The sequence below is a fragment of the Macaca nemestrina genome, chromosome 4 (genome assembly GCF_043159975.1).
Source record: "Macaca nemestrina isolate mMacNem1 chromosome 4, mMacNem.hap1, whole genome shotgun sequence".
In the NCBI taxonomy this organism is placed as follows: Eukaryota; Metazoa; Chordata; class Mammalia; order Primates; family Cercopithecidae; genus Macaca; species Macaca nemestrina.
This window is the reverse complement of record NC_092128.1, coordinates 188,103,519-188,125,607: the sequence shown is the minus strand read 5'-3', so window position 1 is coordinate 188,125,607 and position 22,089 is coordinate 188,103,519. Positions and strand designations below refer to the sequence as shown.

Below are 22,089 nucleotides of genomic sequence, written 5' to 3'. Positions count from 1 at the left end.
TAAACAGAAATGATAAACTTCTAGCTAGACTGATCCGAAAAAAGACAAGAGAAGATACAAATCATCAATATAAGGGATAAGACGATATCATTAGAGATATCACAAATATTAAAAGGAATATTCTGAATACTTTAATGCCAATATATTAGACAAATTAGATGAAATGGACAAATTCCCTGAAAGACAAATTACTGAGGCTTACTCAAGAAAAAAGATAAAAACAGATAACATGAATAGCCTTAAATCTATTATAGAAAAATAAATTGTAGTTAGATATTTTCTCACAAAGCAAACTTCAGGCCCAATGGCTTCGCTGGTGAATTTTACCATATATTTAAGGAAATAATACCAAATCCAAACGAACTCTTTCAGAAAACTGAAGAGAAAAAAATGTACCCCAACTCATTTTATACCTAACAAAGACATTAAACTAAAATGATAGACCAATATCCCTACAAATATAAATACAAAAATTCTAAATGAAATGTTAGCAAACCGAATCCAACAATATAGAAAAAGAATAGCACATAATAACCATATAATGGTTATCCCAGGATGCAAGGTTGGTTTAATTTTTTTTAACGTCACCATTAGCAAACTGAAAAATGAACTAAATGCTCATCTCATTTTTTGTTGTTGTTTCAGATGGAGTCTCACTACATTGCCCAGGATGGCCTCAAACTCCTGGGCTCAAGTGATTCTCCTGCCTTAGTTCCCAAGTAGCTGAGACTATAGGCCCAAGTCACTGCAATGAAAATAGTCATCTAAGAGCAGGAAAAAAACATCTGACAAAATCCAACACACGTTCTTGATTAAAAACGCTTAGTAAGCTATAAATAGAAAAAAAATGTCCTTAACCTGATAAAGGCATCTGTAAAAAACCTACAGCAGCCAGATATGGTGGGTCATTCCCATAGTCTCAGCCCTCTGGGAGGCTGAGGCAGGCAGGTTGCTTGAGGCCAGGAGTTCCAGACCAATCTGGGCAACACAGGAAGACACTGTCTCTATAAAAAATTTAAAATGAACCAGGCATGGTGGTACGCACCTGTAGTCCCAGCTACTCAGGAGGCTGAGACAGGAGGATCACTTGAGCCCAGGAATTTCAGGTTACAATGAGCTATGATCACGTTACTGCACTCCAGCCTGGGTGAAAGAGTGAGACCTTGTCTCTAAAACAAAAAACAACAATAAAAAACCCTACAGCCAACATCATACCTAATGGTGAAAGACTGAATGTGTTCCCCGAAGATGACATGTAAGAGAAGGATGTCTGCTCTCATTACTTCTACTCAACACTGTACTGGAGGTCCCAACCAGTGCAATAAGGATGTAGAATTGATGAGTGGATTATAAAATTTTTACGGAAATACAAAGAGGACCTAAGCAGCCAAAACAACTTTGAAAAAGTACAAAGTTGGAAGACTAACTCTACCTGACCTCAAAACTTATAATAAAACTATAGTAATCATGACAATGTAACACTGGCCTTTAGACAAACAGATGAAAGGCAAACAACAGAGTCCAGAAATAGACCCACATGTATATACACATGCCAGCTGATTTTTGACAAGGGCGCAAAGGCAATACCATGAAGAAACCAGGAACTTTTTGCTAAATGGTGCTAAATCAATTGGATATCTTACATGCCAAAAAAATGAACTTCAGTTCATACTTTATACCCTACACAAACATGAACTCAGGTGAAATATAGTCTTAAATGTAAAAACTGCAACTGTAAAATTTCTAAGAATACAATATAAGAAGATATCTTTGTAGCACTGACTTAAATATTTCTTAGATATAATATCAAAAGCATGATCCATCAAAGAAATTTTTATAAATTAGATTTTGTCAAAATTAAAATTATGTGGTTTGTGTAAGACACTATGAAGAAAATTAAAAGACAAGCCACTGACTGGGAGAAAACATTTTTTCAAATCATACATCTGATAAAGGATCTGTAGCTAGAAAATAGAAATAACTCTCAAAACAGTAATAAGATGTTAAACAACTCAGTAAAAATGTGCACAAGTTTTGAACAGTTTATTGAGGAAGGCACAGGGATGGCAAATCAGCATGTGAAAGGGCATTCAACTTCATTAGTCATCAGAGCAATGCAAATTAAAACCATGAGGGAATATCACTAGACACCTGCTAATATGTCTAAAACGACCGCAAGTACTACATTCTGGCATATCAGTGACAGAACTACAACTCTCGTACACTAGTGGTGGTAATGTAAAAATAGTACAACCATTTTGGAAAACAGGTTAATAGTTTTCTAAAAAGTTCCACATACACCTATCTTATGATTCAGCCATTCCACTCCTAGGTATCTACTAAAGAGAAATGGAAGTAAGCGCCCAAAGATTCATACAGAAATGTTCTCAGCAGCTTTGTAATATTAAAAGACTGGAGACAACCTAAATGTCCATCAATATTTCAAGGGATAAAAACAAATTGTGGTTTATTCACACAGTGCAATGCTACTTAGCAATGAAAAGGAATGAACTATGGATAAACTCAACAACATAGATCAATCTCAAAATGATTAAGCTGAGTGAAAGAAGCTAGACACAAATGGTGCAAACCTTATGATGCCGTTTATGTAAAATCCCAGAGAATGCAAACTCATCTGTATAGACAGACGGTACACCTTGGGGATGGGGCGGGGATGCAGGAGAGGGAGGGATTACGAAGGAGTGCTAAGACAATTTTGAAGTGGATAAGTATATTCATTATCTTTATTGTGGTGATGATTGCACAGACCTAAACATAGGCCAAAATGTATCGAATTGTATACTTTAAATATGCAGTTTATCATATGCCAATTATACCTCAATAAAGTTGTGAAAAGACATGAAAGATAATTCAAAAATTTAAAAAAAAATTGTTCTCATTAAAAAAAAACATTTGCTCACTGCAGACAGTTCCAAAAATTTACACAAACCTTAGAAAAGAAAATTAACGCTATAAAACCCAGAGACAGCCACTATAATTTTGTGGTTCTTAAGCAGGTATGTTCAGTAGAATCAGATATGAAGCTTTAAACAATAAGCACACTGAATCCCACCTCTGAGATTCTGACTGGGTAGGTTTTGGGCAGGACCCTGGCCACTGTCTTAAAAAAAAAAAAGCAACAAAAAATCCTTCATGAGTCTTTCCACTTTTTTTTTTTAAGAAAAAGGGTCTTGCTCTGTCATCCAGGCTGGTAGGCAGTGGCACAATCATAGCTTACTACAATCTTGAACTCCTGGGCTCAAGCAATCCTCCCACCTCTACAGGCTCATGCCACCACACCCAGCTAGTTTTTTTGTTTGTTTGTTTGTGTTTGTTTTTTTTTTTTTACACATGGGGTCTTGCTATGTTGCCCAGGATGGTCTCCTGGCCTCAAGTGATCCTCCCATCTCAGCCGCAGAAGAGCACTAGAATTATAGGCATGAGCCACCATGCCTGGCTGAGTAATTCTTAAAGACTCTAAAGAATCTTAAACCCTCCCAAAACAATCCTTCCTTCCTAGATGAGCTTTGCCATTTTAATGCATACTCTTTTAGTGTATACACACATATGCATGGTGAGGATACATATTAATGAACACATGCTGACTTCCGTAAAGCACTGAGATGTTATGGATCCTTTCTGATAACCTTCTCATGGATAAACTATACTAACAGGTATAAAATGAAACTATACTTAGGTTCCTGGGCATATTGCTAAATTTGATTTTATAGTATTTCATTTAGGAGTCTTGCATCTATAGTCATAGGTAATTCTGTGGTTTTTATTTGCATTTTGTCCAGTTTTGGTATTTGGATTAGGTCAATTGCTCTTTTCCATGGCCTGGAAAGTTTATGGAGAGGCAGAATTACATGTTCTTTGATAGATTAAACCATCTGGGAATCTGCTGGAAGGTAATTTGTGGACAACCTTTTCAATGTCTTCCCTGGAAATTTCCTTTGCTATATATTGTATTTCTTTTTGGGTTAACTTTGATAATTTACATTTTCTTATTCTTTCTTTGTTGTTGTTGACAGTTTCAAATTTATAAGTATCAGAGATGAACAAAGAATTCTTTTGAAATCTTGATAATTCCAGGACCCCCACTGAATGCCTGAAACCACAGATAGGACCAAATCCTATATAACTATGTTTTCTTTCTCTACATACATACCTATGATACAGTTTAATTTATAAATAGGAGTAAGAGATTGACAACAATAATAATAAAATAGAACAATTATAAGAATATACTGTAGTAAAAGTTATGTGAATGTGCTCTAAGTACTATAGTATTTTCCAACCTTGGTTGACCTCCTGGAGAGGGAAACTGCAATAAGGAGTGGGACTGTACCCTCCTCCCCATCTGTGGGTAGCCCTCAATTTCCACTTGGTTACTTTTATCAGATATTAATTAGATAGCCCTGGCAGTGGTAGATCTGTTTGATTGTTCTTTGAAGTCGATGACTCTTAGTTTTACTATTTTTTTTTTTTTAAAGATGGAGTCTTGCTCTGTCACTCAGGCTGAAGTGCAGTGGCATGATCTTGGCTCACTGCAACCTCCGCCTCCTGGGTTCAAGCAATTCTCCTGCCTCAGTCTCCTGAGTAGCTGGGATTACAGGCGCCCACCACCATGCCCAGCTAATTTTTTTGTATTTTTAGTAGAGATGGGGTTTCACCATATTGGCCAGGCTGGTCTCGAAATCCTGACCTCGGGTTATCTGCCTCCCTCAGCCCCTCAAAGTGCTGGGATTACAGGTGTGAGCCACCATGCCTGGCCAGTTTTACTAATTTTAATCTTTTTTCTTCTTTCCTATATTATTCATTTCCTTCCTCCTCCCCTCTCTCCTTCTCACTTCTATTTCCTTCCTTCTTCCTTTATTTCCTCTTTAGCTTTGTTGTTGCTTTCCCTCCCAATTTTGGAAAAGAAAGGCTTAATTCACTTATTTTTTTTCTATTCATCGAAGGCCATGATCTCCTAAGGGTAAGTGGGGCTCCAATTCACCATTTTTGATATGTGTATTCTAAGTAGTCAGTAGTTTAAGTTCTGGTTTCTTGTCTGATCTAATAATTAGAAAAGTTTTTGCTTTTTTATTTTAACATTTTAAAAGTGACAGACTTTGCAGGAGAAACAGGACACCACCACCAAGCCTGTGCTCCTCAGTACCCCCCTCCAAGCACAAACTTACACTGGAGTCTCTTTGTTCTGTCTCTCAAGAATTGTTCAAAATCATGCCTTAGTTTCATTTGCTTCATGTCTAAGCCATTCCTTTCCTGAATAGCTTTTTTATGTTTCCTGGAGCTTCCACTCTCCTTTCCTTTTTTTTTTTTGTCCACAAAAGAAGAGTTTGCTTTCACCCTACCATTCAGAGCATTCAGCTTCTCAGTTAGGCTATTCATTAAAATAAATTCACCTTCTTCTAAAAACATTCTTTTTAGTGTTGTTTAATATGAATCTCTCTTTTAATTTGGAAGTTACTTTTCAGGCTTGCTGCTGAATTATCCTTTTCAATTGTACTTTGGATTTATAAGGTATTCTTTCTTAAACTCAAGTTTTCTCTTTCTTAGATGTCTTTTTCGTTTTGCTAGAGTATCCTCAAGTCATTTTGTTTTCTCCAAAAGCATATGTCCTCTGAATCCTTGACTATCTAAAAATTACCACTTTGTCCCAATGCTTGATTGGGTAGGAAATTCCACAATAAAAATATTTTCTCTTTAGAACCAGAAAGTCATCTCATCACTCTGTTCTGACTTCCGGTGTCCTGGTAAGGATTATATAAATCTCTAACGTATTGCAGCTAACTTAGAAGCTTTTAGGATCTTCTCTTTGTCCTTGGTGTTCTGAAACTCCAACGGGATATACTGGGCATGGACTTTTCTCATTAACCCTGCTCGGTATTCAGTGCGTCCACTTAATTCCAATACTTGTGTTTTCCTCTGTACTGAGGAATTTTCTTCTGTTGTTTCCTCCTCCCTACTTCCTATTTTTGAAATGCTATTAAACAAACATTGGGCCTTCTGAATAACTTTCCACATCTCTGAAGGTTTTTCTCATAATTCTGCCTTTCTGTTCCAAGTTACCTGAGATTTATTTGACCTCACCGTCCCCCTGCCCTCATCAGAGCAAAAGCTCCATAAGGAAGAGGTTTTGTTTGTCCTGTTTACTGCAAAATCCCAACACCTAGAACCATGCCCAATGTACACTGAAAAAAATGGAATACCTTCTAGACCTTCAAATTAATATTAGATTTCAGCACTTACTAAGTAACATACAAATAAGGTTTATCATTACTTATTTCTCTTCTGTTTTCTAAATTGTTTCTGCTTTCTCTCAGTTGTTCTATTTTCTAATATAGATCTTTCTCTTTTGTGTTGTTTATTTTCCTCATAGGTTTGATAATCCAAGTTTGTAAGTAAAATATTTTTATTTAATACAAGCAGCTGGCATGGTTTCTTCTGCTTGTTTCTTTGATGTGCATTCAATTCTGCAGAAGGTCTGAAGGAAAACAATCAGCCAAGACCATGTCCTCATCCCAAGAACTCAGAGCTCCAGCACCGTCCTTCCCTGGTTGTTGGGGTGGTCAGTCAGGTGTGCCCTAACCACACACAGGGCTGGGCTGGCCTCATCACAGGCACTGGTAGGAGCCTCATGTCTTCCTGAGGTCACTGTTCCTGCATTTACTGATTGCTGCTGAGGTGGTTTTTAGCACACGCTCAGGTTTCTCCTGTGGCACAGTTTTGCCAGTGGAACTGAGGTCTTCGGTGGCTGTTACCAGCACACCCGCCCTACTTCCAGCATCTGCCTGCATGTTCTGAGTTCCTGCAGGTCCTTGAGCTGTCACTCTGTAGAGGCAGCAGCCCCAGGAGCATGTTCAAGGCCACACGCTTCAAGCAGACAGAATCAGGAAGGATTTCTTTCGCGGGGGAACGGCTAGAAGAGTAGGTATCCAGTTAAACTGTTGGGGAATCTCTGACCATAATGGAATTGAATCTTTCATAAACAAATGGATAATGCTTATATTATCTTCCTTGGCAATTCCATTACTTCTCATCAAAATAAAGGATTACTGTTGAATGATACTTAAACCTTAGAATGACAATATTTTTCACTAAATGATTAATTAACAAAAAGTGTAAGATCCTAATAGTACAAAACATTTTTTATATTTTAAGTTAAATCAAGTCCCACCTTGAAACAAAAATGGAGGAAATAAGGCAAAAAGAAAATAGCCCACGCTTCCAATACTAACCATATGCTTTTTCTGGGGCAGAAAGCCCCTAAATGGTCATAAGCGTATCCTTCTACGAGTCCCTGAGGCCAATGCAGTGTGAGGGCTGACACCAGTGAGATGCTTATCTTTCCGGGCTGCAAAGAGGGAACTAGGGTAATGAGTTAATCCCAGGCTGTGGTGCAGAAACCAATAAAAGCAAGAACAACTTGGCTGGTAATGAGAATCCCTCTGTTGTTGTAAATTAAGTGTGCTGAATCAGAGCTTTTAAAGCAAAAATACAGAGAAACTGTGAATTGGTCTAATAACTGCTACAATTAAAAAACTCAGAAGAGCTGGCATTGATGTTTTTTCTTATTTCTACCCTAAAGGTATTTTCCAATAGGTTCCTCATATAGTAGGGTAATCAAAGATGAATGATATACATAATGATTAACAATAGATATTTTAGGGTTATTATGGGTTCACGTTATAGAAACTATTAGACATTTATTAGTGGGTCAAGGAAAATGTGTACTTACAATCTTGACAGAAAGCGGCCTCTATTCTGCAAATAAGAAATAGTCAAGACCTGGGCATGAGTTAAAGTGTAAGGAAAACTCTGCACAGCACTCCCGCAGTGAGGATGATACAGGCCACGCAACACAGGGGGGAGCCTCTGAGCCCCTCTAGGTCCAAAACCAACCTGCCATTTAAGCTGAGAGCAGAGCACCTTTGAGCCTTTCATTGTGATTGTCTTAAGAAGGGCAGTCCTTTGAGCTGACAGAGAAATGAACACAATCCATGAGAATCCATACAGAGCAAGATGGCTGGGTTCTCCTGACCGACCCAGCCCATTCCCCAGGGCTGCTCTCAGGTTTCCTCTGCCAGCTCGGACATGCCTTGTCTTGGTTGTCCACTAACCCCAGCCAGGTGCCAAGGGCTTTACACAGAGGACCTCTGGCCAAATAACACTCCTTTCTCAAAGGAGACCACAGGATTTTAAAACACCAGCTGTGGAAGGAGCCCCAGAGCTGTGGTCCTGAGTGAGGTGGGCTCATGTCCAGAGAGTTGCATGGGCAGGAGATGCTAACTGGATGTGGATGAAGGTGAGCAGCAGGTGGAGTGGGGCTGAGAGGCTCACAGAGATCCTGCCAGCTCCTCCTTTTCCTGAAGCAGCTCCTGGGGGCACTCTTGTGCCCTCTCTGTCCTCCATAGGAGGCAAGCCTTGGGGTGGTGAAAGATCGGATGTGGGTTCAAGCAGTACTTGTCCTATGGACAGTGGAACACGGCTGTGAGCTGCAAGTCCTGTGGTGTTTGCCAGTTGCGGCTGCTTCCACTGTGAAGGGTGACGGCGGGCCCGGCCCACAGGGCTGCGGCGTGGACTCAGGGACGTATGTAAGAATCTGGCTCCCGACTTGAGCACATGCACGCCTGGGAAATGGCCGGAGGATGGCAGTCAGTGAAACATAACAATCATTATTTTTAAAAACCTTCAAAGGTGTCATTGATACAATAGGTAACTGTACTGTACCATTACAGTCATCCACACAGAGAATTTAAAAACAAGCACACTGCACTCCGTAGGATCTCGAGTTTAGAAGACACTTGGAGGTCATGTGGGTTAATCCTTTCAGCCAGAACCCGTCACCATGTCCATAACAACAATCTCCATCCAATTCCAACCTGAACACTTCCAGTCAGGGGAGCTTAATTCCTTTTAGGAAACTCTTTTCTAGACAGTTCCAATCACTAGAAAGTTGTTCTCCCAGTATGCAAAAGGAGAACTGAACACCCAACAGACATGAGGAACCCTAAATGCAGCCACTGAAAACCCAACAGAGATGAGGAGCCCCACATGGAGTCACTCTCCCAGAAAGGAGAACCAGAGCAAGAGAGGGAGCCGTGTGGCAGCCGTGGTGCAGGGAAGTGGGCCAGGCATGAGCTCCTGGGGAGCCTGCTCTGCAGGGAAAACAGTTCACTCCTGAGATGGTGACAGAGAAGTCAGGCATTCTCTTAGAATGCAGTGCAGTCAAAAAAGCACATCAGATGAGAGAAGAGACACCGGCTGCAGGACTGTGACTTCTGCTCAGCAGCACTTTCAGGGACAACAGAGAGGGCAGAGAAGATGCTTCTAGCAGAAGTGACAACACAGAAGGACATTTCTCAGAAGTGAAGAGTCAACAATCGAGATCAGAGGGTTCAGGGTAGTAAGTAGGAAAGAAATCCCAACAAACTAGCCACACACCTAGGCTTAATCTGTTGAAATTTCTGAATTTTAAGGAAGATAGATAAATTTAATGCTACCAGAGAGAAAACAAGGGGGTACCTTCTAGAAAGGAAAGAAACTCAAACTGGCTCTGTGACAAAGGGTGACCATGGAGGTCTTGACGTGTCCTGGGGGGAAGGACGAAGCCCAGACATCCGCAGTGCCCAGTCCACCTGGCGCACAGACGAGGGCCAGGTAAAGTCAAGATCCAGGGCAGCACACAGGCCTTTTCTCCAAAAATCAAACAAAAACAGCCAACCAAGAAATCACCTTGTCACCCCAATTAAGGATGTATTCCAGCAGAGTGAAAAATAAATCTGGATGTGGAGTTAAGGGCAGGGGCAACGGCTACAGAAAACTGGTCAGGAGAGAAACCAGGAGCCCTTACATTTTCATCCGAACAGTAGTTGATCATGTGACTTATTAAGAAAGGCTTTTAAAGAAAAAGCACAGTATTAAATGAGTTTCCAAAACTCAAGATGATGTCATCAGAATCTAGGAAGACGAGGATGGGAAGAGTGTGGAATAAAAATGGGCCCAATATTTCACTTTTTCCCAAGTTTGGATCTTTACAAATATTAATTCTTGATGCCAACATTTTTTCAAAGTGATTTAAACATATTTATTTTTAAAAATTGGGGTAACCACTGGTCAGAATAGAAATAAGGTTTAGAACTTCCAAATCACCAGTGGGAAGAAAGGGGAAAGACAATTTAATCAGTCCAGCAAAAGTAAAGGGGAGGAAAACAGAAAGTAAAATGGAAAGAAAAACTGTCAGCTGAAAACAATGATTCTGTACTTGGAACCAAGCTTGGTGGTCGTTCTCTTTTACAATGACTCATGGCACATTCACTCCTCCTAGAAACCAGGGCAAGGAGGAAACTGACATTACCAACACCTCTTTCCCACAACCCCGATGACCGCTCTTACCTGGAGAATATGCATACACACACACATTCACACACACCCCCACCCACACACACACCCACTCTCACACACGCGCACACAGGCACACACACACACTCACGCATTCACAAGCACACACACGCACATAAACACACACGCACTCACACACACGCACTTATGCACACACACTCACTCTCACACACTCTCACAGTGATGTTCCTTCTCTCTCACTTCAGCCAGGGCCTCATTAAACCAGCTTGCCTTGCTCTTCCTGCCCATGATGTTGAATGGTCTTGGATGGACAGCAGCTTCGCAGGCACCTGCCTCCTTCCCGCCACACACCTGGGCCTGCTGCCAGCCCCGTCGGGTACCTGTGCTGTCCTCCCAGAGATACTGAAATGCAAGCTGTTCATGAGGACCCTACCCCCATCAAGCAGCCTTGTTTAACGTTTCATGCCAGCGTTCAACATGAAAACCAGCAGGATAGGGAGCCTTGTCGGATGACCCCAGAGCAGGCTGTCAACAAGGTCCCCAGAGCCATCGCATGAGGCATTTGGGCACCCTGCTCCTTCTTCTTAGGTTCTCTTAGTGAGTCTTGGATAACAAACTGGGCCAGTTGAGGAGCTCACACTCAGGGGATCAATGGACATAAATTAGAAGCTGGAACTGTCCAGCTTGCAAGTGCTGGATGTGAAACTCATTCGAAAGAAAATTGAAGAAAGCTCAAGAGACTTCCGTTTCCACAGTGCTAAGCAAGGGTACCAAGTGTGCATACCCACAAAGGCAAAAGTTTCACAGCTTGGCACCAAGAACCTTTCTGAAAGTAAAACTAGTGTTCAGGTTGAAATGCAAATTAAATTCTTCTCACTTTAATCCTGACAGCATTATTTTTTTTAAGAGAAAGAAACACCCTATCCCTACATTTTTACTTTGATTTGCTCCCGGTTTCAGGTAATCTTTTCTGTGTATTCATTTATGTCCATTTTTGCTCCTCCCTCAAGACGCTACAATTCACTAGGCGCCTTCATACCTCGCTCTCTTTTTAACACGGGAATGACCCTTATAATAAAATGTGAGGTGACAAAGTATAACACACACAACATGAGCTGTGATGCACAGTGCAGATGCACAGCAAGGGGGCCAATGTCCTGGTAGCTCCTCTTTCCAGGCCATTTGTTAAATGTAAGACTTTCCTTTTAATAAAGTTTTGAGGGCTTTGCTTTGGGACTCATTTTTAAAGAGTGTGACCTCCCAAATCTATTAAGACATCAACATTTGCCTCTCCAGATTTTCCTTATTTGGTTCCTTTTGTCTCCAGTAACACCCACAGCATTACTTGATTTCGACTTCAACTCTGAAGCAGAAGCCTCTGCCCTCCCATCCTGCTCCATCCCCTGGCTCACCTAATTTCCGGCTACGCTGTCCTGCTGATTCACAGGAGTCCTGGTCTAAAGGTGTCTTCTCCAAAGCTACTTGCTTTGCTCATCTGAACTCTCTTCAGGGAAACAACAACAAAAACCCATTTCCAAAATAAAGCATTTACCAAAAATAAGATATTTCAAATAGTTTGCATTTTGAAATAGACTTTGGTGCTAGAGTGACATTGTTTATTGGCTCAGCATTTGAGTAACGTTCTGCCTCCTGGAGCTTGTGTGGTGTCCTTTTATTTTCATAGGACAGTGGCACATTTGTCCAGAAGGATTGCAAGGGGTACCCTGCCACTGGGCGTATGAAGAACCCAAGACACAGAAGCTGCCAAGGAGACAGAGCTGACGCAGGGTCACGGCTCTGACCCAGGCTCTCTCCGCTGCTGCTGAATCAGCTCGGCACAGCCCCCTGCAGCAGGGACCAGGGGAGAGGTTTGGTTATGTGCTTTAGGCTATTGAGATTAGAGATGATGGAGGCCAGGCATGGTGGCTCACCATGTAATCCTAACACTTTGGGACCCCGAGGCGGGCAGATCACCTGAGGTCAGGAATTCAAGACCAGCCTGGTCAACATGGTGAAACCCCGTCTCTACTAAAAATACAAAAATTAGCTGGGCGTGGTGGCACATGCCTGTAATCCCAGCTACTTGGGAGGCTAAGGCAGGACAATTGCTTGAACCTGGGATGCGGAGGTTGAAGTGAGCCAAGATCGCGCCACTGCACTCCAGCCTGGGCAATAGAGCAAGACTCTGTCTCAAAAAAAAAAAAAAAAAAAAAAATTAGAGAAGACATTGAAGAGGAAAGGATAAACAGCAGCATCAGTAACTCCGAAGTCTCTGTCTTGCAGACACCATTTTTCAAGGTCTTTTAACAGATATAAATGCTTTTCACATAAGTGAAATTGATAAAAATATACTGACTTTTATAAATGAGCTCCACTTTCAATATCTTAGAAAATTTCTTTAGCAAAATGATTCTGCCTTTGCAGATTTTAGTTATGGATGAGATATTGCTTAGACAGCGCTGTTCAACGAGGCCCTAATTAACAACTATTTTTGAGTATCACCTACGTGTCCCATATTCCACATGCAATGTTTTAAGTACCTATGCATATAAAAGGTGAGTGACAGCTAAAATTAAAGCACTCTTCCCTCAACTACAGAAGATAGAGAACAAAGAGGGAAATTTTTGGAACCATGAGAAATTCACACACCAACACACAACAAAATACTTCAAAAGACATTGATTGGTGCTACAATTTCAACTTACCTACCATCAGGTTTGATCTGTCTATTTCGTTTTTCTTAAAACACAATGGTTAAGTTAGGGAGCTGTAAAATTTAATTCAAGACAACTGTTTTTCCCCATCCCTGCCTCCTTCATGTGCTCTGACAGGCATGCTTTCAAATAAAATTCCACACTGCTTTTTCTCAAATAAAAGGCGTGCTAGTAGCCAAGCACTAGAAAACAAGGCAGCACACACACACGCACACACCCCCCAAAATAAACGTCACACACACACACCCCCCCGCAAAATAAATGTGTTTCAGGTTAGGATTATGGTTTTAGTTTTGAGCTTTTAAAAAAGTAGTAAAATTATACATTTAAAAAGATAAAAATACCTTAACTGTGTCCTTTTAAATAAAGGTGAGCTTAGAAGTTAGGACCTTTGAATTCAAAAGTTCCTGTTCACTTTACTGTTAGCCACTGAAATTCTAAAAAAAGAAAAAAGAAAACCAGCAATGAAGGGCATCGAGGGTAGTGCAGACACCAGGGAGACAAACCTCTGCCTGCCATTGGCGCCCCTGGTTACACTGTCACCACCTCTCGGAGCCAGCAGGGCCTCTCCAGGGAGCCCACGGCAGGCTCCAGGCAGCTCATCACTGTGGACACCCTGGTGGCTCCAAGACAGCGTAAACATCCAGGAGACCTGGCTCAGGGTGAGTCTGGGAAAGCCAATGCTGACATAATTTTCAGTGTCTGTGAGTCTCTGCCGCTGAGACAGGAATGAACACACTGCCTGAATGAGAGGAAAAGAGACAGCTGCCCAGCCCAGTCATAATTTCATTCTTTTCATTTTTCATTTCTTTCTTTTTTTTTTTTTTTTTAAGACAGGATCTCACTCTGTTGCCCAGGCTGGAGTGCAGTGGTGCAATCTTGGCTCACTGCAACCTTGACCTCCTGGGCTCAGGTGATCCTCCCACCTCAGCCTCCCAAGTAGCTGGGACCATAGGCGTGCCCCACCTCATCTGGCTGATTTTTTTGTATTTTTGTAGAGATGGGCTTTTGCCATGTTTCCCAGGCTGGTCTTGAAATTCTGGGCTCAAGCAATCCACTAGCCTTGGCCTCCCAAAGTGTTGGGATGACAGGTGTGAGCCCATCAATTCCTCTACGAATGGCTAGGTTTGTGATCGGTAAAGGAGATTAATCTTGCAGAGGGACTCACTTAAAAGGCCCTAGAGACAAGGCCCGGAGAGACCCAGAAAGATCACCTTGGGTCCCTTTAGAAGGACTCTCATGTTCTTCTGATAGCCACAGAGCAGCTCAGGTGGTGTTTTTTTCATTCATGAGGATGAAAACATTGCAAAATCAAGACAGATTAAATCAGCACACTCCAGAGATACTTGCCACTGAGCAAAGGCTTGTTGAGGGTGTAGAGAGGTGGCAGGTCCTCTATGTTGGAGATCCGCTGGTACATGGCCCTGGAAAGGTGGTCCCCATGGTAGAGGCTTCCCAGGATGATGCTCGAGAAGTAAATGGGCTCCACGAAAATGCTGAGCAAGGATCCCTGGATGCCCACCACGTTCCAGCTGGAGGGAGAAGCAAGCACAGTCTTCAGGGAGCTCGGACTCAGTGCCGACGCGGCCCAGCCCAAGCCTGAGTGGTTACAGGGATGCACTGACAATTCTGCAGGATCCCAACCAACCGACGAACGAGCGCAACAAAAGTAACAGACTGCTTTAGCAGCTTACGATCGCAAAGACAAAAATCTACTTAAAAGTCATTTTACGCTGTGATTTTCTTTACCATTACGTTTCCCATAATCAACGAGCCATGTGTGTTTCTTGTGAGAAAGTTGTGGGAAATATCAGAAAGGAAATTACGTATTTATTTCATTACAGCAGGTCCCCTTATCTGAGGTTTCACTTTCAGAGGCTTCAGTTACCCACTGTTAAGCATGATCTGAAGATACTAAATGAAAAAATTCCAGAAATAAACACTTCCAGACTTTAAATTGGATGCTGCTCTGAGGAGCGTGATGAAATCTCGCGCCGTCCAGCCCGGGGTGTGAACCATCCATGTTGCAGATGCCACTGGCCCGTTAGTAGTCACCTTGGTGACCAGATTGATGGTCGCAGCATCACAGTGCTTGCGCTCAAGTCACTCTTATTTTATTATTAATGACTGTTGTTAATCTCTTACTGTGTCTAATTATAAGTTAAACTTTATATAGGAATGTACTTACAGGAAAAATACCAGCACGTACAGGGTTCAGTCCTGTCTACAGTTTCAGGAGTCTACTGGGGGTCTTGAGACACATCTGCGGAAAAGCGGGGACCACTATACTTCTTATAAAAATGATAGCTCTTCAAGGAGCCCTTCAAAACATTCAACTGCTTATTTCCTGTTCTCTGCAAGTGACAATGGCACTGAATGCACAGGGAGAGAGGGTGTGGGGTTTACAGCGGCTGCATGTGTGCAGCTGACATGCACGACACCAACTATGCACGCCAATGGCAACTTAGGTATTCGTTATCAGGTCCAGCACACACATGCCTTCACAATATGCCTGTTCTCTCTTTCTGAGCCCCGCAAACAGCATGCTCTGCTCAGCCTGGGAGTTGCTATGTCCAGAGCACCCTTTGCTGGGCACTATATACACATGGTGTGAGGTACTGGGGGGAGACACAGCCTAGGAGCTAAACAATAATGCAATGAAAAGACAAACAAAGAACCATAAATTGAGGTAAAATCAATTTGGAAGAAAGGGCAGGGTTCTGTGAAAAAGAAAAAGGGGTGTATGAACTTCAAGGAATGCTCCTGGGGTGACCCTGAAGCTCAGCCCCAAAGGAGGGGGCTGTGAGGCTGAGGGAGGAAGGCATGTCCCAACCTAGGGGGCAGGGGACGCAGGACAGCAGTAAGGGCAGCCAGGGCAGAGGGGCAGGGCAGGGGCCCCTGAGCAGCCAGGAGCCTGATGAGGGATGGGGCGGTATTCAGACGGTAGAGAGAGGCCAGAGAGAGAGAGAAAGCCAGCCACTCAAGCCTTTTGCTTACCTGCTGCCTGAGGCCTCCCTTCCCTGCCGCCCAAGCCCTCCACCCCGATTCTGACCTCCATGTAATTTACAGGTCCATGTCGGGCTATCCGCCCCATCCTACCCCAGCATGGGAAGAGGTTTCTGTCGGCTTTCTTTACTGACCTATCCCAGCACTCACAATATGTACCTGACACACACACAAGATCAATAAATGTGTCGAATGGACAAATCCTCCAATTCCTATGACACGTTCCTTCCACCTTCCAAAATGGAAATGAAAATGCAGGTTTCCCTAACTTACAGAAAAAGCATGAACTGATTCAATGCCTCTAAGAAACACAGGCCTATTTCTTCTCTAGATTAGAAGCCTCTACACACTTAGAGCATCTTTAAGCTGAATTCAGTCTTCAGGGCAAACTTTAAAGCAGTGATCCTGCAAAAACCTACATTTGTTAGGAGTCATTAATTCTGAACACATGCTTTGTAAGAGAATTTCAGGAGTGTCTACAGCTCTGCAGAGGCCCTAGGTGGGAAATGGTGTGGCACCAGCTCCCACCAATGCACCTCACAAAGGACAGCTGGGACAAACGTCATCAGGATGAAATCGCCTAGCGCCAGTGAGAGGGTGTCAGGCACAGTCAGCATCCATGCAAGTAAAACAAGTAAAGCTCTGCAAAAACTGCGGGCAGGACATCTTCTAGAGACACCCACTACACGTCCACAGCCACCTGTCCTGCGGACCCCATGGAGGGTGTCCACTCACAGAGTGCTGTGACGTGTTTGGCTGACACTCGAGGAACCTAAAGGTGTCCCCACTCTCATAGCATGGCCTCAGGCTCACTGCACCCGGGTCTAGGCATCTGTGCCTGGCCTTACTCATCTTTCATTTTCCTTGTGCCATTTATTTAGGAAAAGAGTCCAGAGCACTATCATCTGATCTGTCCCCCGATCCAGCAAATGGCCTGGCCTGAGAGACTGAGCTGCAGACAGATGTCGGCCAGACCACACAGGGCAGAACTACTCTGACCCAAACCACAGCCTCCACAGCCAGGCTTTGAGGGAAGGACTACAGCTTCCCAGTGGTTGCCCCACACCCACCCTTTCCTGCTTCCAACCCAGGACCAGCCAGAGACCACCCTGGGTTCTTCAAACAGCTGCACGGGAGGCCACCTTCTGCAGAGCCCATCCTGGCTTCCCCTCCCTCCATCAGAACATACCCAAAGCCTCCCTTTTTCCCTACAATAAAGCCATCCCCCTTCCTGTGCCTGCCTTTGAGTCTGCCCATCACAGTGGCCCGGCCCCCTTGCCATAGCCGACTCTGAACAGACAGGCTGCTGGTCCTCCTTTGGATGATCTTGTTTGTTCCCACAGCTCTGTGCAGCTGAGGACAGAGGCCGAGGTCATCTGAACCAAGACTCTCGTTCCTTCCCATGGCTGCCGCACCAACATAATCACCGAGGGGTGGCCAACCCCATGGGAGCCTCTCACCCCGTGGTCCTGCGGACAACTCTCTGGGGCTGCGTTCACCGCCAAACTGCCGGCCAGTGGGACGGACACCCTGGTGACCTCCAGTGGCAGTGCCGTGGCTCCCACCCCACCCTCAGCCTACCGTGGCCCTGGGCCCTCCATAAGGGAAACAGGTCAGCCTCACCCAGCCCCATCCACCTGGCCCTCCAAGGTGGCTGCTCCCCACTCCCCACTCTCCCAGAGCAGGGACACAGCTGCAGCCAACTGGCCCACCAGGGCTCTTTCTGGGCAACTTTTCTGGCCATTTGCTATTTCTTGGCCCACCCATGCCATCTCTTCTTTTTTTTTTTTTTTTTTTTTTTTTTTTTTTTTTTTTTGAGATGGAGTCTCGCTCTGTCGCCCAGGCTGGAGTGCTGTGGCCGGATCTCAGCTCACTGCAAGCTCCGCCTCCTGGGTTCCCGCCATTCTCCTGCCTCAGCCTCCCGAGTAGCTGGGACTATAGGTGCCCGCCACTTCGCCCGGCTAGTTTTTTGTATTTTTTTTAGTAGAGACGGGGTTTTACCGTGTTAGCCAGGATAGTCTTGATCTCCTGACCTCGTGATCTGCCCGTCTCGGCCTCCCAAAGTGCTGGGATTACAGGCTTGAGCCACCGCTCCCGGCCGACGTCTCTTCTAAGAATATCCCTTGTCCTAGGTTCTATCAGCTTGTGTTTGTTTCTTCCTCGAGGTAAAGTCTAGTTACTATATAATAAAAGGCTTGGAGCTTAAGGGTTCAGGTCCATGAGCCCCGACTTCTGCATTTATGTGTGTGACATCCCCACGCCCCAGCAAGGATCCTCCAAATAGATGGCTTTGTGCTTTGCAGGTGCAGGAATCAGCTTGTAACTAAGTCAAATCCTTGGTTGGTCACATGAGACATCAGAAATCTCTTCCCAATATGTGGCTTTTCTTTTCCAAATATGTGGGTTATAGTAAATAATTCTTGAATTTTTAGCTTAGTCAAATTTATTCACTTTTCTTTATAATTTGGGTTTTCTGTGCCTTATTGAAGAACCCTGCTTGAGACCAGAAACACTGCCAGGCACTGCTCTGCGTACTGAGGTCCTTAACTGGCCTGGCATGTACTTTGTGGACAGTGTATGGCGGGCTGCTTCTCTGCACAGACAGCCTGTTGTGTGCAGGGAGGTGGCCACAGGGAGCCCTTGCCCCTTACCGTGCAATCTTGTCACTGCAGGACATGGTGAGCAGCCGCTCCCCTTGCAGCACCCCGTCCCACGTTTGGATGCTCGCATTGGAGCGCACTGGAATCGTCCCCTCACCAGACTCTATTTTGGTCCGTAGCTGTCCTCTTGCTTTACGATTTGGGTGTCTATCTGCTGGTTCTAAGAGAGAAAAAAGAGTTAAAACCCCACAGGTAGTAAACCATCTATTTGATTTATTGAAAAGCACATCTAACAATAGCTTATAAATTTAAAATATAGTTTGTGCATATAAATGCACATGCTTATGCCATACATACAAAATACACATACAAAATAAGTATGTGAAACTGAGAGGCTGAGTATGATGGCTCACACCTGTAATCTCAGCACTTTGGGAGGCTGAGGCAGGTGGATCGCTTGAGCCCAGGAGTTTAAGACCAGCCCGGGCAACACGGTGAAACCCCATCTCTACAAAAATTACAAAAATTAGCCAGGTATAGTGGTACATGCCTGTGATCCCAGCTCCTTGGAAGGTTGAGGTGGAAGGATCGCTTAAGAGCCCAGGAGGTCGAGGCTGCAGTGAGCCATGATTGCACCACTGCACTCCAGCCTGGGTGACAGAGCGAGACCCTGTCTCAAAAAAAAAAAAAAAAACAATTACATGAAATTGAGTAGGAAAGACATAACACAAACAAAATTCACAAAAGTGGTCTCCAAGGGAGTTGGGGAAATGGGGTTTTCACTTTAACTGAAATTATTTATTTCTAGCATTAAAAACGAGCTGAAGCAAATAGGACAAAATACTAACATTTGCTAATTCTGGGTGATGGATACTTGGGTGTTTGCTATGTTTTTTTCCTCTATATTTTTAAAATTTCCAAAATAAATCTAGACAGATGCAGAAATAAACCCATGGAAAGTATAGTAAAACACCCATAGTGAGTATTTCTGGGTTACAGGAATATGGGTGATTTTAATGTTCCTTCTTATATTTTAAAAATATTTAGCAACATTCCACAGTGAGTATGCCTGTTGCTTTTATAATCAAGGAAAGTAATGTAATAAAACGTTCCATTTGGAATAAACACTGCCTAAGAACTTGGGAGAAGGGATGTGGATACAAAACACTAAAAAACAAAAGTGCTAACCTCAAATATAAAGAAGGATGGAAAAAATATGATCACAATAGCAGTTTCACTTTTCATTAGTGTCTATCTGCTGCTGAAATATCAGGCAAATAAATACTTTAATTACACATTTAGCAAATTAGAATTCCTCAGAAATATGGAGGATCACATATACCTCTGATATAGAGATATTTATTACCCAAATCTAAATACAGATACAATTTTAATCCAATACTCTCGCTCCATTCTAATTACTTGGTTAATTACAATCAGCATTATTCATTCATTAAAGTTTTCTAATTAAGTTATTAATTGGAAAGAAAAAAAGTCCATGCTTTTATAGAGACTCTTATCAGATCCACATCCAAGTCTGAAATTAAAAAGAGAAAAAAGGAAAAGGGATATTAACATAGGTTAGTTCTTTTATCTGTTACTTCATACAGATACATTTTCTTGAGGAACTGCCTTGTTGAAGAATCTCGTCTCATACCTTCCAGGATTGGCTCATGTGGTGAGAAGATTCTGGCATCTCCACAGGGAGAGGTGCTGATGTACAGATGAAACTGGACATTCTCCTTCAGCCTAAACCCTCCTCGCTCTGATTTCTGAAAGATGGATCTTTTTTGATCATCTTTGTTACTGAAAGGAAAAAAGTTGCAAAAGTAACATTTAAAGCTGTATATAGTTAAATTTTAGTCTATCATAGTTTAAAATAATTTTCAGAGGCTAGTATTTTCAACAGGGGAAAGATAAGTTTGAACTGGAATATTTATTTTACATGTTTAGGGTAATTAATACAGTTCTTGTCCACTCAATAATGGATATGTCATCAGAATGTGAGTAACTTTTCCTTCTTCCAATTTATGACTTCAGAACAGAAAGATCACATACAAAAAATGGCATTGTAAAGAAAAAGAGTTTGGACACATGACTAGCTCTTTCTAGAAATAGTGACTAGAATAAAACTTACTATCTTTACCTGGCATTTTGGGAACTTCTATTTATACTGCATACAACAAAATCACATGGTCTTAAACACAGACTTGAAATTTATGACCATGTCATGTTATTGTATGTATGTGTGCATATGTTTGTTGAGCATTGTGGGAGAATGGGATCTAGCCTTATTGTTACTAATTAATTATGTTTTGAGTTATGATTTTGAGAGATTTTCCATGATTACAGAAACAATGAAAGGTTTTGCAATAGTTTTCTAATAGAAGAATATTTTAATAGCTTCCTGTCCTTATTTGTTTACTAAACTTACTTTAAGTAAAGCTCAAGTTGTGTATAAAGAAATCTGAGCAAGGATCTCCGAGATATTATTTCTGCATGGCAGTCATTTAATGCAAGGCCACGATCACTCATGTATTCACCATTAATACATTTTGTTCCTGTAGAAACACTTATCACCTTGGCATCTTTAACATCTGTGCCTGAAAAAAAAAAAAAAAAGAGACATTATTTTCTGTAATTCACAGTAATGTTTGCCTAACTGTGCTCCTAAAGTCTGATCCTTATTCTCAGTGACTTAACTTTTCAGGGGCCAATAGACTTTTCAAGCTCATCTTCATGCATATTCTTACCACCTATTTTTTTAAGTGGGCAAATGTATACACTGCAAACAACTTCCTATTGAGGACTCACTTTGTGACATTTCTGGAAAGCCAGCCATCCTCACTGCTTAGTGCACAGACACTGAACTCAAGGAAGTAATTTCGTCTGGTATGCAATAGCATCTTTTCTTGAATGCCCACAACTAGAACACAGCTGGGCAACACTATGGAAAGGTAGACTCACTGGTCTGGTAATTAATCTTGACATCAAATATCGAAGTACTAAAGAGGACAGGAAGGAGGGGTCAACAGCACCCAGAAGAATAAGAAGGAAAACAGAATTAACTTGCGATGTTTTCATTAGCAAACTGTCACCATGTAACCATACTGGGAGTGAAATCACAAGCAGTGGTGATCTCCCATAAACATATCGCTCTGTCTCAACTGTGTGAGATAAACTGCTGACCAGAGGTGTGATGCCGGGACCCTGGAAGTTACCTGCTGGGAGACTCGCATTCACTACAGCTGAACCAACGGTGTGCACACCATGTGGCAGGTATGCACCAGGTCTTTTAGGTAAATTGTCCTCACTGCATTCCCACGATGTCCTCTGAGGCTCATGCTACTAATGTCTCCACTGTATAGATGAGGGAACTGAGGCACAGAGGCCTCCTA

At 42.6% G+C, this 22,089-nt stretch overlaps 1 protein-coding gene across 11 annotated transcripts in view; it reads right to left on the bottom strand.

The window, feature by feature from the left end:
• Positions 1–22,089, bottom strand: part of LOC105472500 (adenosine deaminase RNA specific B1) — a 135,156-nt gene that overhangs the window by 6,870 nt on the left and 106,197 nt on the right. For 8 of the 11 annotated variants that reach the window (XM_011725814.3, XM_071095816.1, XM_011725813.3 and 5 more), the window contains 5 exons: positions 21,126–21,294; positions 20,349–20,497; positions 19,242–19,361; positions 18,743–18,911; positions 14,436–14,617 (listed from right to left, as the gene is read on the bottom strand). In XM_011725814.3, coding sequence (XP_011724116.1) covers positions 14,436–14,617; positions 18,743–18,911; positions 19,242–19,361; positions 20,349–20,497; positions 21,126–21,294 — 789 coding nt within the window. Of the gene's footprint in view, positions 1–13,347; positions 13,523–14,435; positions 14,618–18,742; positions 18,912–19,241; positions 19,362–20,348; positions 20,498–21,125; positions 21,295–22,089 lie in introns of those variants that run through there. The other 3 variants (XM_071095817.1, XM_071095820.1, XM_024789991.2) reach the window with 2 other exon arrangements.